General features: G+C 42.3%; 1 protein-coding gene across 1 annotated transcript in view; it reads left to right on the top strand.

Moving 5' to 3' along the window:
- Positions 1–17,501, top strand: part of LOC126253374 (spondin-1-like) — a 161,743-nt gene that overhangs the window by 128,635 nt on the left and 15,607 nt on the right. Inside the window, exons 12-13 of the mRNA XM_049954654.1 lie at positions 3,889–4,118; positions 15,344–15,419. Of these exons, the coding sequence (XP_049810611.1) occupies positions 3,889–4,118; positions 15,344–15,419 (306 nt within the window). The remainder of the gene's footprint in view (positions 1–3,888; positions 4,119–15,343; positions 15,420–17,501) is intronic.

Here is a 17,501-nt window from a genome sequence, read left to right as displayed (position 1 = left end):
GCAATTGTAATGAACACTGATGCTTGTCTTTCAACCACACGGTCGCCGTACCAGTACCGGCGCCTAAGGCAAGTCTTCACTAGCACTGCTAAGAACGGAAACCTTGGAGCGTAATTTGAACATGATTCCTATAAAAGTGAATACAGTAAATAGTTTCCCGTCTGCTCTGGATCAAGTAGCAAAAGTGTAATTATAGCCATCCTGTATATGAGGGGAGCAGAGACGAACGAGGAATAGTTACAGCGACGATACGTGCCACAAATGGAGCAGTGCATTCTTATAAGAGACTTGACAAAGGGCAGGTTGTTATACTACGGTGCCACGGAACAGATATATCGGAGATGACGAAGCTGGTCTCTTGCTCGCATCAGTCTGTCGTGAGCATACGTGCAAAGTATTTGAAGGAAGATGAAACACGAGTAGGCGAGGTGTTGGATGAACATGCCTCACTACAGAACGTGGAGGTCAGAGACGTGCTCATTCTATAAAGTAGAATGTATGGCGACAGAGCATAATGCTGCTGCAGACACAAGTGTTCTGTCAATTACGATTGAAGTAGACACGGAATCTACATCTACATCTATACTCCGCAAGCCACCTGACGGTGTGTGGCGGAGGGTACCTTGAGTACCTCTATCGGTTCTCCCTTCTATTCCAGTCTCGTATTGTTCGTGGAAAGAAAGATTGTCGGTACGCCTCTGTGTGGGCTCTAATCTCTCTGGTCTTATCCTCGTGGTCTCCTCGCCAGATATAATAGGAGGGAGCAATATACTGCTTGAGTCCTCGGTGAAGGTACGTTCTCGAGACTTCAACAAAAGCCCGTACCGAGCTACTGAGCGTCTCTCTTGTAGAGTCTTCCACTGGAGTTTATCTATCATCTCCGCAACGCTTTCGCGATTACAAAATGATCCTGTAACGAAGCGCGCTGCTCTCCGTTGGATCTTCTCTATCTCTTCTATCAACCCTATCTGGCACGGAACCCACACCGGTGAGCAGTATTCAAGCAGTGGGCGAACAAGTGTACTGTAACCTACTTCCTTTCTTTTCGGACTGCATTTCCTTAGGATTTTTCCAATGAATCTCAGTCTGGCACCTGCTTTACCGGTGATTACTTGACAAGTTAACACAGTAAACAGAAGATTTACTTAACTTGTATTTCTGCAAGCGCATGAAGACTCGTTGCAAATAATGCAGCAAGAAATAAGAGTCAACAAGGAAGAAGCTCCGTGAACTACAGCATGAACGATGGTGTTGGAGCCGTACTAGGAGGCATCTGTGTAGCGTCACGTAGCGAAGTGGCTGCGAGTGCGAATGGGCTGCCTTGAGCAATCGTTGAGATTGCACTATAAAAAAGTGAAAGCTGTCGCCTGGCCAGTTGTACCACAGTTCTTGTTACAACAGGTCGATGGTCGTATCGAGGTAAGCTGTCATCCAAGCAACTCCCCCTTCATCTGGGCGAACAACTGCTCCAGTCATCCACCGTATCCTGGACGCAGTGTGATGCTAAGGCGGACATTCGCTTTGGCTCCCACGGGACGTATGGCAATATTCGAAGCCCCTATGACAGCTGTGGACTACGTGAACATTGGAAAATGTAAACTTTCACTGCCGGAAATGTCACAATTAATAAAATATTATACCGTGATTGAATGGATTTCACCGTAAAACCCAATGTTTCGTCCCCTATCTGCGGACGACATTTTCAAGGGAAATCGTAGCTTCTTTGAATGTCCGATTCATACACCCTGGCTCGCTAATATCGAAAAATTCCGGTTCGGATGGCTTTCGTGCAGTTGCGTGACGTCACATGTTTCGAATTCGCCAACGCAATTGGCCGATGTCGACTGTCGTCGTCCGCTGTTGCTATCACCCTATGGTGGAAGACTGTTACACATCATTTTCAGCACCGGAATCCAGGTGACATTCAATTTCACACCCTCCTCCTTCCTGTTAAAATTCCTGCGGTGTTTTACAATCTCTATGGCCTCTCTGTATAACCTTTCGTGGCATCTACTTGATCTGTCAATCTTCCCTCTTCTGCAGTTGCCCTAGTGCTCTTTTAGTTCGTATTTTTTTTTCCTTTTAGTACCGATGTATACATCTCCACAACTACACGGAATCCTATAAATTCTTGCTTTTTCCAGCGGTCGGCGAGCAGCCTTGGCTGATTTTAGGTGCTCTTGTATCTCCCTGGCGGGTTTGTAGAGTACCAAGATGTTTCGCTTTTCAAGATTTTTCCTATGAGGTCAGTAACGTCCTCAATGAAAGGCAAGGAAACGTTGGATTGCACCAGCGCTTGAGAATCGCTATGATTTCTAATCGGTAGTCTTAGTGCTCCTTTCATCTCAGCCAACGAATAACCATCCTCGAGTAGTGCGTCCGTCGGTGACATTTTTTAATTCTGCGTCACGCAGCTCTGGTTCGCAGATTTTTCTTGCTCTGTCCGCCAACGTTTTTATGATGCCTCGATTTTGTTGTGGGTGGTGGTTCGAATCCCGGTGTAGGTAACGGTCTGTGCGCGTGGGGTTTCGACAAATCGTGTGGCCCAAGCTATCATTTTATTTCTTGAAAACTAGCTCATTAAGAAAATTCAATCTTCCGCCTGTCTCCACCTCAATGGTAAACTGAATCTTTGGGTTGATCACGTTGAGATGTTTCTGAAAAGACGCAGTTCCTCCCTTCCATGCCGCCTCAAAATGAACGTATCATCCACCAAATATTCGGTTTCTTATTAGCAGCCTCCAATGCCTACTTCTCGAATTCGAATAATATGGCAATATAAGAAATGGAAAGTAAAATCAAGAGTCTCCGAAAAACTGTACCAATTCTGCTGAACATATGAGTAGTATGCATATGCCTTTCTTTAACGTAAGAGGTTCCACTCCAAACAGTTTCTGAAGAAGCCTACAATTCTTTCATACAATCTAAACAGCAATGCCGCTTAACACCTACTTATCAGCGCTTTATCACAAGTGAAAGTCACGAGTTGTAGCAAAATTATTAAACATTTTTAGCACTCTCTCATAGCAATAAGTAATTCATTACTTAAAGCAATAGGTATTAGCGCTACCATCATCATAGACTCCATTTTCACATAGTACATAGTGCTGTTGTATAAACCAAATTAGTATTTTAACGAAAAAGCTCATGTGACATACGTACCGCATTTATTTGGTGTAAACTTATATGCTGCGTGAAGTACAACATCTTTCGAACACATTTTACAGTACGAACTTCCAGAATGCTAGAACAGCTGTGGATCAGCAACTTCTATTAATCAGCACACCGAAGAAACCAACCCAAAGCTGCAAATTTTACTTTTTTTATTCACTCGATGGCTGGTTTCGAGCCGGGACCCATTTTCAATTCGTCGTAACGGAGTCAAATATTGTATTCCCGAAAATGCGAAAATCATGTCAAAAATGTGCAAACGAACAGTTATCTGTATGCTCTGTAACCGTTTGCATATTTTTGACATGGTTTTTGCATTTTGGAAGTATCGTTTTTGCCTACGTCACGATGATTTGAAAATTGGTCGCGCCCCTAAACTAGTCATCGAGTGAATTAAAAAAAAGTTAAATTTGCTCCCTTGGACTGTTTTTTTTTTTTTCGTTGTACTGACATTATTCCTTGTTCCAGAATACTGTAACTAATTTCTACACATTACCTTGGCGATAATCCTAGTTGCTATCCAATAAGGTATACTTTATTAAAATGCCTCTATCTCCTCCATTACAATATTTCTATCATCATACATCACACATAGAAAATCTAAGACATATTAAATTTCACTTCACTTGCCTTATAGAAATTTAGTCTCTTCGTCTTGTTAAGTAATAGTACTTTCTCAGCACATAATTCATTTGGTACAACCAATGTATATTTCAGGTCAACACAACGGTGATGATATGGAGGAATCACTTCAAGGTACTGATGACGAAAACAGTGTAAACGACCTGGCAACGCCGTTTCCAAGTGACACTGATAACAATGACAATATGTCAGCAGAGAGAGAATCACGCGAGCGTGTAAACTGTTTAAGCAGCGAGTGGACAGAGTGGACGCCCTGTAGTGTAACATGTGGCAGAGGAGTTAGAGTGAGAGAGAGATATGTGTCGGTAAGAAATGTTTTCTTAGGAATTCCTGAAATAAAAAAGTATAGTTGCAGTTTTCACATCATGTTGATTTAGTACATGTAGCTTATAACTCTACAATGTTTCTGTTGAAAACTAACTTATGCATAATGTCGTCATAACCTACAGATTGCGCCGTATTGTTTTACTTATTCATAAGTCAGTCCCATTTGCTGTGTAATAAGATATATTCCAAATGTTTAAGATATCATCTTGTATTTTTCAATAACAAAGACCGTTTATATGTTTGTCTTACAGAGTTATCATCCAACAGAAATTCTTCACTATGTGGTTCATAGTATTAATGTTTTATGGATTAGAACCCCCCATGAAGCATGGACCTTGCCGTTGGTGGGGAGGCTTGCGTGCCTCAGCGATACAGATAGCCGTACCGTAGGTGCAACCACAACGGAGGGGTATCTGTTGAGAGGCCAGACAAACGTGTGGTTCCTGAAGAGGGGCAGCAGCCTTTTCAGTAGTTGCAAAGACAACAGTCTGGATGATTGACTGATCTGGCCTTGTAACACTAACCAAAACGGCCTTGCTGTGCTGGTACTGCAAACGGCTGAAAGCAAGGGGAAACTACGGCCACAATTCTTCCCGAGAGCATGCAGATTTACTGTATGGTTAAATGATGATGGCGTCCTCTTGGGTAAAATATTCCGGAGGTAAAATAGTCCTCCATTCGGATCTCCGGGCAGGGACTACTCAATAGGAGGTCGTTATCAACACAAAGAAAATTGGCGTTCTACGGATCGGAGCGTGGAATGTCAGATCCCTTAATCGGGCAGGTAGGTTAGAAAATTTAAAAAGGGAAATGGATAGGCTAAAGTTAGATATAGTGGGAATTAGTGACGTTCGGTGGCAGGAGGAACAAGACTTTTGGTCAGGTGAATACAGGGCTATAAATACAAAATCAAATAGGGGTAATGCAGGAGTAGGTATAGTAATGAATAAAAAATAGGAGTACGGGTAAGCTACTACAAACAGCATAGTGAACGCATTATTCTGGCCAAGATAGACACGAAACCCATGCCAACTACAGTAGTACAAGTTTATATGCCAACTAGCTCTGCAGATGATGAAGAAATGGATGAAATGTATGATGAAATAAAAGAAATTATTCAGATAGTGAAGGGTGATGAAAATTTAATATTCATGGGTGACTGGAATACGATAGTAGGAAAAGGGAGAGAAGGAAACGTAGTAGGTGAATATGGATTGGGCCTAAGAAATGAAAGAGGAATCCGCCTGGTAGAATTTTGCACAGAGCACAACTTAATCATAGCTAACACTTGGTTCAAGAATCGTAAAAGAAGGCTGTATACATGGAAGAAGCCTGGAGATACTGGTAGGTTTCAGATAGATTATATAATGGTAAGACAGAGATTTAGGAACCTGGTTTTAAATTGTAAGACATTTCCAGGGGCAGATGACTCTGACCACAATCTATTGGTTATGATCTGTAGATTAAAATTAAAGAAACTGCAAAAAGGTGGGAATTTAAGGAGATGGGACCTGGATAAACTGACTAAACCACAGGTTGTACAGAGTTCCAGGGAGAGCATAAGGGAACAATTGACAGGAATGGGGGAAAGAAATACAGTAGAAGAAGAACGGGTAGCTCCGAGGGATGAAGTTGTGAAGGCAGCAAAGGATCAAGTAGGTAAAAAGACGAGGGCTATTAGAAATCCTTGGGTAACAGAAGATATATTGAATTTAATGGATGAAAGGAGAAAATATAAAAATGCAGTAAATGAGGCAGGCAAAAAGTAGTGCAAACGTCTCAAAAATCGACAGGAAGTGCAAAATGGCTAAGCAGGGATGGCTAGAGGACAAATGTAAGGATGTAGAGGCATATCTCACTAGGGGTTAGATAGATACTGCCTACAGGAAAATTAAAGAGACCTTTGGAGATAAGAGAACCACTTGCATGAACATCAAGAGCTCAGATGGAAACCCAGTTCTAAGCAAAGAAGGGAAAGCAGAAAGGCGGAAGGAGTATATAAAGGGTCTATACAAGGGCGATGTACTTGTGTACAATATTATGGAAATGGAAGAGGATGTGGATGAAATGGAAGATACGATACTGCGTGAAGAGTTTTACAGAGCAATGAAAGACCTGAGTCGAAACAAGGACCCCGGGTTAGATAAAATTCCATTAAAACTACTGACGGCCTTGGGAGAGCCAGTCCTGACAAAACTCTACCATCTGGTGAGCAAGATGTATGAAACAGGAGAAATACCCTCACACTTCAAGAAGAATATAATAATCCCAATCCCAAAGAAAGCAGGTGTTTACAGATGTGAAAATTACCGAACTATCAGTTTAATAAGTCACAGCTGCAAAATACTAACGCGAATTCTTTACAGACGAATGGAAAAAGTGATAGAAGCCGACCTCGGGGAAGATCAGTTTGGATTCCGTAGAAATGTTAGAACACGTGAGGCAATACTGACCCTACGACTTATCTTAGAAGCTAGATTAAGGAAGAGCAAACCTACGTTTCTAGCATTTGTAGACTTAGAGAAAGCTTTTGACAATGTTGACTGGAATACTCTCTTTCAAATTCTGAAGGTGGCAGGGGTAAAATACAGGGAGCGAAAGGCTATTTACAATTTTTACAGAAACCAGGTGGCAGTTATAAGAGTCGAGGGACATGAAAGGGAAGCAGTGGTTGGGAAGGGAGTGAGACAGGTTTGTAGTCTCTCACCGATGTTATTCAATCTGTATATTGAGCAAGCAGTGAAGGAAACAAAAGAAAAATTCGGAGTAGGTATTAAAATCCACGGAGAAGAAATAAAAACTTTGAGGTTCGCCGATGACATTGTAATTCTGTCAGAGACAGCAAAGGACTTGGAAGAGCAGTTGAACGGAATGGATGGTGTCTTGAAAGGAGGATATAAGATGAACATCAACAAAAGCAAAACGAGGATAATGGAATGTAGTCGAATAAAGTCGGGTGATGCTAAGGGAATTAGATTAGGAAATGAGACACTTAAAGCAGTAAAGGAGTTTTGCTATTTGGGGAGCAAAATAACTGATGTTGGTTGAAGTAGAGAGGATATAAAATGTAGACTGGCAATGGCAAGGAAAGCGTTTCTGAAGAAGAGAAATTTGTTAACATCGAATATAGATTTAAGTGTCAGGAAGTCGTTTCTGAAAGTATTTGTATGGAGTGGTGCCATGTATGGAAGTGAAACATGGACGATAAGTAGTTTGGACAAGAAGAGAGTAGAAGCTTTTGAAATGTGGTGCTACAGAAGAATGCTGAAGATTAGATGGGTAGATCACATAACTAATGAGGAAGTATTGAATAGGATTGGGGAGAACAGAAGTTTGTGGCACAATTTGACTAGAAGAAGGGATCGGTTGGTAGGACATGTTCTGAGGCATCAAGGGATCACCAATTTAATATTGGATGGCAGCGTGGAGGGTAAAACTCGTAGAGAAGACCAAGAGATGAATACACTAAGCAGATTCAGAAGGATGTAGGTTGCGGTAGGTACTGGAAGATGAAGAAGCTTGCATAGGATAGAGTAGGATGGAGAGCTGCATCAAACCAGTCTCAGGACTGAAGACCACAACAACAACAACAACAACATGGATTAGAAGAAATGTTAGCTATAAACTATTACATTTGCTTTATAAATTACATTTACTAATAAAACTATTCGATTTACTAACTAGATGACCAACAATCTTTGTAGACTTTAATTTAGTCTTGTCTAGAACAGTCTGATGTTAAACAATAATTCATCTATGTGTAGTTTTCTTGTTTTAATTTCCTGTTAGTTGTTAGTGACAAATTTACTACTGAAGATATTAACAGTTGCATCACAAGTCAGCAATTATTCGAGTACATACACTCCAAGGCAAAAAACCTACGCACGACGAAATTATTATCCGAACAGGACGGAAATCGGTAGATGTGATGTATACGTACAGACAAACAGATGATTACAATTTCAGAAAAAATGGATGATTTGTTGAAAAGAGAGACTTTCACTAACTGAGCAAGTCAATAACGTGTTAGTATACATCTGGCCCTGTTGGAAACAGTTAGTCGGCTTGGCATTGATTGACAGTGTTTCTGGATACCCTCCTGAGGGATATCACGCGAAATTGTGTCCAGTTGACGCGTCAGGACGCCAAAATTCCGAGCTGATTGGATGGCCCTGCCCGTAATGCTCCGCACTTTCTCAATTAGTCATCGGGCTCTCTTCGATGCGGGATTCATCACTGAACAAAATTCTGCTCAATGAGATTAGAGGCCGAAGATGTGTCTGGAGACACCCTGGACTGCGGTAGGAAATCAACCTGACTGTCATGCGCCGTATGGGGCGACAACCAGGACGTCTGGGGTGCGACGCCTTTTCTTAACAGGACCTTTGGTTGCTATCCGCGACACCCTTACAGCACAGAGATACGTTGATGACACTCTACGACCCGTTTTGTTGCCCGTCATGGCAAGCCAACCTGGTCCAATATTTGAGCAAGATAACGGCCGCCCACACGAGACGCAAATTTCTTCGACTTATCTTCGTGCTTGCCAAACTGTGCGTTAGCCAGAAATGTCGCGGATCTCTCCTCAGTTGAGAATGTTTGGAGTTTTAAGGGCAGGGCCTTCCATCCATTTCAGGATTTTGGCAGTCTAACATCTACATCTACATATATACTCCGCTAGCCACCAAGCGGGGTGTGGCGGAGGTCACAATTCGCGCCAAAGTCATATTTCCCCCAGTCTGTTCCACTCGCGGATCGCGCGAGGGGAAAACGACTGTCTGAACGCCTCAGTACGAGCTCTAATTTCCCTTTTCTTTGAATGGTGATCACTGCGTGATTTGAAAGTTGGTGGTACTAATATATCCTCTACTTCCTCAGCGAAGATCGGATTTCGGAATTTAGTGAGCAGCCCCTTCCGCTTAGCACGCCGTCTATCTGAAAGTGTGTCCCACTTCAAACTTTCTGTGAGATTTGTAACGCTCTCGCGATGGCTAAATGTACGAGTCACGAATCTTGCCGCTCTTCTTTGGACCTTCTCAGTCTCATGAATCAGACCCAACTGGTAAGGGTCCCATACAGAAGAACAATACTCTAAGACTGGACGAACTAATGTAAGCTATTTCCTTTGTTGAAGGACTGCATCGCTTCTGAATTCTACCAATAAATCGTAATCTAGAGTTCGCCTTGCCCGTTACTCTGTAATCTGATCATTCCATTTGAGATCATTTCGAATAGTCACACCCAGATACTTGACGGATGTTACCGCTTCCAAAGACTGGACAATTATTTTGTACTCGTACATTGATGGGGATTTTCGCCTTGTTATACGCAGTAGGTTACACTTACTAATATTGAGAGATAACTGCTAACTGCCAGTCATTACACCACGCATTTATTTTCTGCAAATCCTCATTGATTTGTTCACAATTTTCGTGTGATACTACTTCCTGTAGACTACAGCATCATCGGCAAACTGCCGCTGTCAATACCATCAACCAGATCGTTTATGTAAATCCTAAAAAGCATCGGACCCGTTACACTGCCCTGGGGCACACCTTAAGTTACGTTTGTTTCTGTTGAAGTCACCCCGTTCAGGGCGACATACTGCTCCCCTACAGTTACAAAACTGTCTATCCAACCGCATATGTCATCGGATAGGCCGTAAGCGCGCACTTTTTGGAGCAAGCGACAGTGCGGAACTGAATCGAACGCCTTTCGAAAGTCGAGAAATATGGCATTAATCTGGAAGCCGGTATCTAGAGCCTGTTGTATATCACGCACAAAGAGGGCCAGCTGTGTCTCGTATGACCGCTGTTTCCTAAAACCGCACTGGTTTCTGCAGATGAGCTTCTCAGAGTCTAGTAAGGTCATTATGTCTGAACACAAAATATGTTTCATGATTCTACAACAAATCTATGTCAGTTAAATTGGCCAGTAATTATGTGCATCCGATTTTCTACCTTTTTTATAGGTTGCTATGACCTGGGCCTTCTTCCAGTCCCATGGAACTTTCCGCTGTTCCAATGTTCTTGGTAGATGATGGATAAGAATGGTGCTATATTTGTAGCATATTCAACATATAATCTTACGGGGATACTGTCTGGGCCAGATGCAATCCTGGCTCAAAGGATCTTAGTGGAATTTCGGCCTTCTGTTTATCATCATCAGTTATATTACACGTGCTGTTAGCAAGAGAATGTATTGAATTATTTATAGCGTTCATAGATTTTAAGTATGACCAAAATTTTTTGTGGTTATTTTTAGAAATGGCTCTGACCACTATGGGACTTAACATCTGAGGTCATCAGTCCCCTAGAACTTAGAACTACTTAAACCTAACTAACCTAAGGACATCACACACATCCATGCCCGAGGCAGGATTCGAACCTGCGACCGTTGCGGTCGCGCGGTTCCAGACTGAAGCGCCTAGAACCGTTCGGCCACTCTGTCCGGCGTTATTTTTAGAATCTGCTGACAAAATATTGCTTTCAAATTCGTTAAAATAGTCTCTAATTGTCCTTCTGATAGCTGCTTTCATTTCGCATAATTTCTGTTTGTCAGCAGGACAATGACTACGTTTAAAACAATTGTGCAAAATTCTCTGCTTTCTCAGCAACTCCCTTATATGTTTGTTGTAACAAGGTTGATCCTTTCCCATCTAGACAGAATTTGTCGCGATATTCGTCAGGAGGACATCCAGAACTTTGTCAATCAACCCCAGTCCGAATAACTGCTTGCATCAGGAACACTACTGCACCAATGCATTATTGGCTTGCTCCGTTTGTGAAGCTCTTTCTCTTTAATAAATCATCCAGTTTTTTCTAAAATTGTTATCATTTATTTGTCTGTTCGTGTACATCACACACTGATTTCCGTTTCAGTCAGATAATTCCTTTGTGATGCGCCGTCGTTCTCTTTTTTTATTTTTTTATTTATTTTTTCGTTTCTGAGAGCGTATGTTACATCTTTCCCAGAAGCTTAGGGTCTAATATTGTTATTGTACAAAGTTAGAACACAGGAAAAAACCTCTTGAGATTTCCAAATGCCTCAATAACAAATATGAGAAAGTTGAGAAACCCTCTCAATTTAAGTACATAAACATAAAGTTAGTACGAAAGTTTCAGGAGTTGCCTTTGTTAGGACGTAGAAAGAAGAACAGCCAAAAGAAAGTAGCTTATTCATAAAAGTAACAGAAGAAACGAAGCAGTAAAGAAAGAGAAGGTTGAACACAATATTGTTCTCGAGAAAGCAGCAGTTAACAAAAATGGGAAGTATGTAATGAAGTAAATTACGCACCCAGAAGTGAGATACTCTCATTTTGCTGAGTAAGATTATGTAAAACATAGATTTGCTTTGAAATAACAGGAGTTAATCATATACATTACTACACAAGTGAAACATAGTTGAGTGGGGAAAAAGTAGTTTGAAGAGGACTGTGTGTTCAGCAATTAGTTTGTATTAAAATTGGAAATTTGTGGTAAGTGCTTATGGGGCGAAACTGCTGAGGTCATCGGTCCTTGCTCGCATGTTGAAGAACAACATCCAATAAAGGTAGAATCTAAATGGTTTTTGTACCAAGCTATCGTTTCCTGCTATCACTGCGCTTAACATATTTCACCAAAACTTATTTTTTCCCTGTCTGTATAATGCCTATTTGTCCTCAGTTGTTTATTCTATGTATTGTTCAATGAAAATCACAGCATCCTAGTTCCATAATGTGTACTGCACTTCAAAACGTAATTTCCCATGGTGCAGTTGTTGCTGTTGACTGGGTTTGAATTAATTATGGTTGGGATAAGCTGTTCACCTCTAATAATTCCTGAACTGTTTAAAGGACCGAAATGAAATGTGGAAGGGTCCCCACTAAATGACGTACAGTCACTTTTAAATGGAACTGTAGTAACAACTGTTAACGTAGTCAACTGGTGAATCATCTTCAGATGCCACGTCATTTACCTTCAGGTTGATGTGTCGGTTCAGTCACATGCAGCCAAGTATGATAGTATAAGTTTTAAATTAAACTTTTCTCCACGACTCCACTTTTATAGCGGACTCTCAAAACTACATCGAGTTGGAACGCCCCACCAGCCTGACGGGACAGTTCCATATAACAATATCAACTTCCACCAAAGGCAGCAGTCGATTACGTGTTCAAAACAGATAAATCTTAAGATGTAAATATTTTAATTGCGCCGAAACTAGTAATCGGATATTGAGGAGGCACACGCCGTTGAATTCCTTTGCCTTAGATCTAAGATATTGGCAGTAAGAGCCGACAAGCGCGAGAATTATCGCACAATCAGCTTAACAGCTCATGCATCCAAGTTGCTAACAAGAATGATGTACAGAAGAACGGAAAAGAAAATTGAGGATCTGGTAGACAACGATCAGTTTGGCTTTAGGAAAGATAAAGGGTCCAGAGAGGCAATGCTGACGTTGCAGTTGATAATGGAAGCAACACTGAAGAAAAAGCAAGACACGTTCGTAGCTTTTGTCGACCTCAAAAAGCGTTCGACAATGTAAAATGGCACAAAATGTTCGAGAATAGGGGTAGGCTTAGCGAGAGACGGGTACTATACAATAAGCACAAGAGCCAAGATGGAATAATAAGAGTGGATAACCAAAACTAAGTGCTCGGATTAAAAAAAGGTGTGAGGCTAGAACGTAGTCAATCGCCCCTACCGTTAAATCTGTATCTCGAAGAAGCAGTGACGGAAATAAAAGGAAGATTCAAGAGTGGGATTAAAGTTCAAGGTGAAAGGCTATCAATGATAATATTCGCGGATTACATTGTCATCCTCGGCGAAAGTGAAAAAGAATTACAGAATGTGTTGAATGGAATGAATAGTCCATTGAGTACAGAATATGAATTGAGTGTAAACTGGAGAAGGACGAAACTTATAAGGTGTAGCAGAAATGAGAACAAGGACAAACTTAATATCAGAATAGGCGATCGCGAAGTAGACGAAGTTAAGGAATTTTGCTACCTATGCCACGTGATAACCCATGACGGACGGAGCGAGGGGTACATAAAACGCAGACTAACACAGGCAGAAAGAACATTCCTGACCAATGAAAGCCTACTAATATCAAACATAGGCCTTAATTTGAGGAAGAAATTTCTGAGAATGTACGTTTGGAGCATAGCATTATATGGTAGTGATACATTGACTGTGGGAAAACCGGAAAAGAAGAGAGTCGAACATTTTAGATGTGGTGCTACGGAAGAAAGTTGAAAATTATGTACACTGACAAATAAGAAATGAAGTTCTCTGCAGAATCGACGGCGAAAGGAATATATGGAAAACACCGTGAATTGGAGTGGCAGTCATTAAAAAAAAGGCGTTTTTCGTTGCGACGGGATCTTCTCGTGAAATTTCAATCACCAGTTTTCTCCTCCGATTGCGAAAACATTCTGTTGGCACCCACCTACATGGGGAAAAATGATCATCACGATAAAATAAGAGAAATCATGGCTCGCATAGAAAAATTTAAGTGCTCGTTTCTCCCCCGCGCCGTTCGAGAGTGGAAGGCTAGAGAGACAGCTTGAAGGTGGTCCATTGAACCCTCTGCCACGCACTTTATTGTGAATAGCAGAGTAATCACGTAGATGTAGATGTAGATGAAGAAGGGTCAGAATGACAGGACATCTATTAAAACATCAGGGAATAACTTCGATGGTAGTACTAGAGGAAGCTGTAGAGGGTAAAAACAATAGAGGAAGACAGACATTGGATTACATTCAGTAAACAGTTTGCAAGGGGTACTCAGATGTAAAAAGGTTGACACAGGAGAGTAACGCGTGGCGGGCCACATCAAACCAGTAGCAAGACTGATGATTAAAAAAATTTGCAGCAGAAATTGTTACAGCCCCAGTTAAAACAAAGTTAAGACTGGTATCTCTGTAATATAATTATGAAGAGAGAACCTACTCCGTTTAGTGAGGAGTTTCCTACATTTCATCTTGGTGAAAGCAAAACTTTGATATCTTGGACATGCTGGAATTATTCGTGGCGAACAGTTTAGTTGAGTCACACTGCACATGTTGCAGTACTAATAGATGCAATCCAGCCCAGACAGATAAACAGGGGTGCTAAAAACCATTACTCCATGGCTTATAAGTGATAAATTTACCATGGCTCATTACGCCATCGAAGATGCTTTCCTTTAATTTAGTGTATTTCTTTTTTATGGCGGGTCGCATACCTGACGTCTGCAGAGTGAAAAACTCTTTCTGTGAACTCTGACGTCTGTTAACCACATTACACTCCAATTGTATTATTTGGTTATCACTGATCATTGTTCGCACGTAGAATCAATTATTCGTAAACCCATTTCCTTCACTTTCCTCCGCCGCCATAGTAATAGGTCAGGCAGTGAAAAATCTCTTAAATCATTTTTTACTTGTACCTGTTCTTATTAAATCGCTATATCAGTTGTTAATGACTGCTTGCTCCTGTCTGCTACTGTACTACAAACTGGGTACGATACGTATCAAGAGAAAATCATCCTGAAATGCAACTGCGAGCTGTTTATTTCTGTAAAATAGCACTACACAGGGTGGTCAGAAGGAGTCTGAAAAGCTTGTAAGACGGTTTCTGGGTAGGTTCTGCTGAGAAATAATTTTTAAGACGACAATTCGATACGTTGTGCCGTTTTCCTGTTTAAGTGGCATTGATTTTATCCAATCAAATCGTTCGACATGCAAATTCAAGCAGCCTGTCAGAGATGGTATCGCCAAACGCCTTCTTCGTTTGGTTTCCTCAAACCGAACAAACGTAGCTTTAGCTCACATAGCTTAAATTTACCACTTCCGAAAAAGGCATGGTTTGGCTGGGAATGAGCATTTCAGCAAGTGATAATTCACGGACTCACAGCTACCTGTTATTTACCACGTTTTAGTGCGCGCAAGTGCTTGAATTTGTGCCCGCAACGACCTGATTGCCAAAAATTCAAAGCTAATTAAATTGGACGGCGCGGAACAGTTTTTTTCGCTGCACAACCTACCCTGCACCACCCTTACAAGGTTTTTAGACTGTTTCTGACCACCCCGCATATGTTATGTAAGATAAAAATCAATAATCCTTTTGCAAAATGTCTGTGTAACATTACACTTGAAATCTTTTACTCTTTGCACACTAACTGTTATCGAAACGAATTAATTACTTTTAAATTATTAATCAATAATTGCATTAAATTACAGGTACTCCCACGTTGCAGAGGAAGAGGGTGTCCTAGAAGGCGTAGTGGCACAGAGAGATGTAGACGAAGGAACTGTGGTTTGTAATATTACCCTCCTTTATCTTAATGTATTAAAAATTTTAGAAAGTAGTTGAATAACAAGATAACCAGATGCACAACGTACATACAATCACTTGCACCAGTTTTATTGTCAGATTTGCACTGTCCAGTCGCATTAATGTGATCACCGGTGAAAAGCCTGCATAGCCACATCTGCAGCGCAGACCGCTGTGAGACATGCAGGAAGAGAGTCAGTATGGTTCTGGAAGGTACCGACAGGGCCCTGGAAACATTCTGTGGCCAGTTGTACTAGGATTCTCGGTTGAGGATCTATGGCGCATACAGCACGATGGAGGTGCTCCCACACACAGCCTCCCTACTGCATTTAAATCCAGCGAGTTTGGTGGGCAGGACAGTATGGTAGCTCATCCTGGTGCTCTTCGAACCACGCACTGCACTGCGAGCTCTTTGACACTTCGCATTGTCCTGCTGGTAGATGTTAGAGTGCCGAGGAATAAAAAAACTGCATGTGGGGGTGGGCATGTTCCTCAAGAATAGATGCGTATTTGTCTTGATTCATCGTGGCATCGAAAATTACGAGATCACACGGGAATGCCACTATAACATTCCCCAGACCAAAACGCCACCACCTCCGCCGTGGATAGTTCCTTCCGACGCTTGTTGCAGGGTTGGACTCGCCAAAGGCCATCTGTCTGATGAAGCATAAAACGCGATTCATCTGGAGAGGTCACCCGTCACCATTCAGTGGACGCCCAGTCGCGGTACTGGAGTGCAAATTCCAGTATTCTTCGCCGATGACCAGCAGTCAGCATCTGTGCCCGAACCACACGCCTGCTGCGCGGGGCCATACGAAGCAGTGTTCTCTTAACGGTCGTAGAGGAGACAATTTTGGTCGCCCCTTGGTTCATCTGGGCGGTCAGATGCTCAACAGTTCCTCCGCAGCCGCCGTTCGCCCCTGTCATCTATGATCCGTGGTGCGCCACAGTTGTCTCAGCGCCTGTTTTGAATAGCGCCATCTTTCCAATTTTCCAAGAACGATATACTTTAACCACAGCGGCATGCGAACCATTTATAAACTTAGCCATTTCGGAGATGCTTCCACTCTTGACCCGAAAGCCAATGATATGCCATTCTGGAAGTCAGAATTTGTCAACGACTGCACTGTTTTCCTCGTCCTCCGACATGCTTAATATACTCCATTAAATTTCGGGCATACAGCCACGCAAATAAAATTTCCTCCACTGATATTTCGGCCGCGTATCGTCCGGCCATCCTCAGAGTGAGTCACGAGACTGAAGACAAGAATTTTTTTTTCTTTATTGTAATTTTAATCGCCTCATACAAGGCGGGCTGTCAGCAGCATATTACGCTGCTCTTCAGCCTTGAGTGGTACAATAATATGACATATAGGTGGCACAGATAATACAATAAAAACGGCGGGCAAAAAATGTAGATACGAAAAACAATGAACATGAAGCTGTTCACGCTGTACGAGAAAAAAACACTATCACTTGTTGACACGGCGCACATAACGTGGATGACTGCGACGGCACATGTGAACAGTGGTGGCGTGACGGCGAAAGAACACTAAACACAAAACGAAGGAAACCGAGCGAGGTGGCGCAGTGGTTAGACACTGGACTCGCATTCGGGAGGACGACGGTTCAATCCCGCGTCCGGCCATCCTGATTTAGGTTTTCCGTGATTTCCCTAAATCGCTCCAGGCAAATGCCGGGATGGTTCCTTTCAAAGGGCACGGCCGACTTCCTTCCCCATCCTTCCCTAATCCGATGAGACCGATGACCTCGCTGTCTGGTCTCCTTCCCCAAACCAACCAACCAACCAAAACGAAGGCACACACACGAGACACTGATGGCGATGATCTCCAGCGCGCGAAAGTCCACTGAGCGTGTACGAGTCCAGGGACCTGCCAAGAGAGGAGGAGGGTGGGGGGGGAGAGGGGAGAGCAGAGATTCCATGGGCAGGAGAGATAGGGGGAAGGGAGGAAGGGGGAGGGGAAGCCCAGGGGAAAAGGGGTGGAGGATGGGGTGATGGGGGGAAAAGGAAAAGGAAGGGACGGAGTGTGCCTATAGGAAAGG

The sequence above is a fragment of the Schistocerca nitens genome, chromosome 4 (assembly GCF_023898315.1).
Source record: "Schistocerca nitens isolate TAMUIC-IGC-003100 chromosome 4, iqSchNite1.1, whole genome shotgun sequence".
In the NCBI taxonomy this organism is placed as follows: domain Eukaryota; kingdom Metazoa; phylum Arthropoda; class Insecta; order Orthoptera; family Acrididae; genus Schistocerca; species Schistocerca nitens.
The sequence above is the reverse complement of the archived record's forward strand: the minus strand, read 5'-3'. Positions and strand labels throughout refer to the sequence as shown.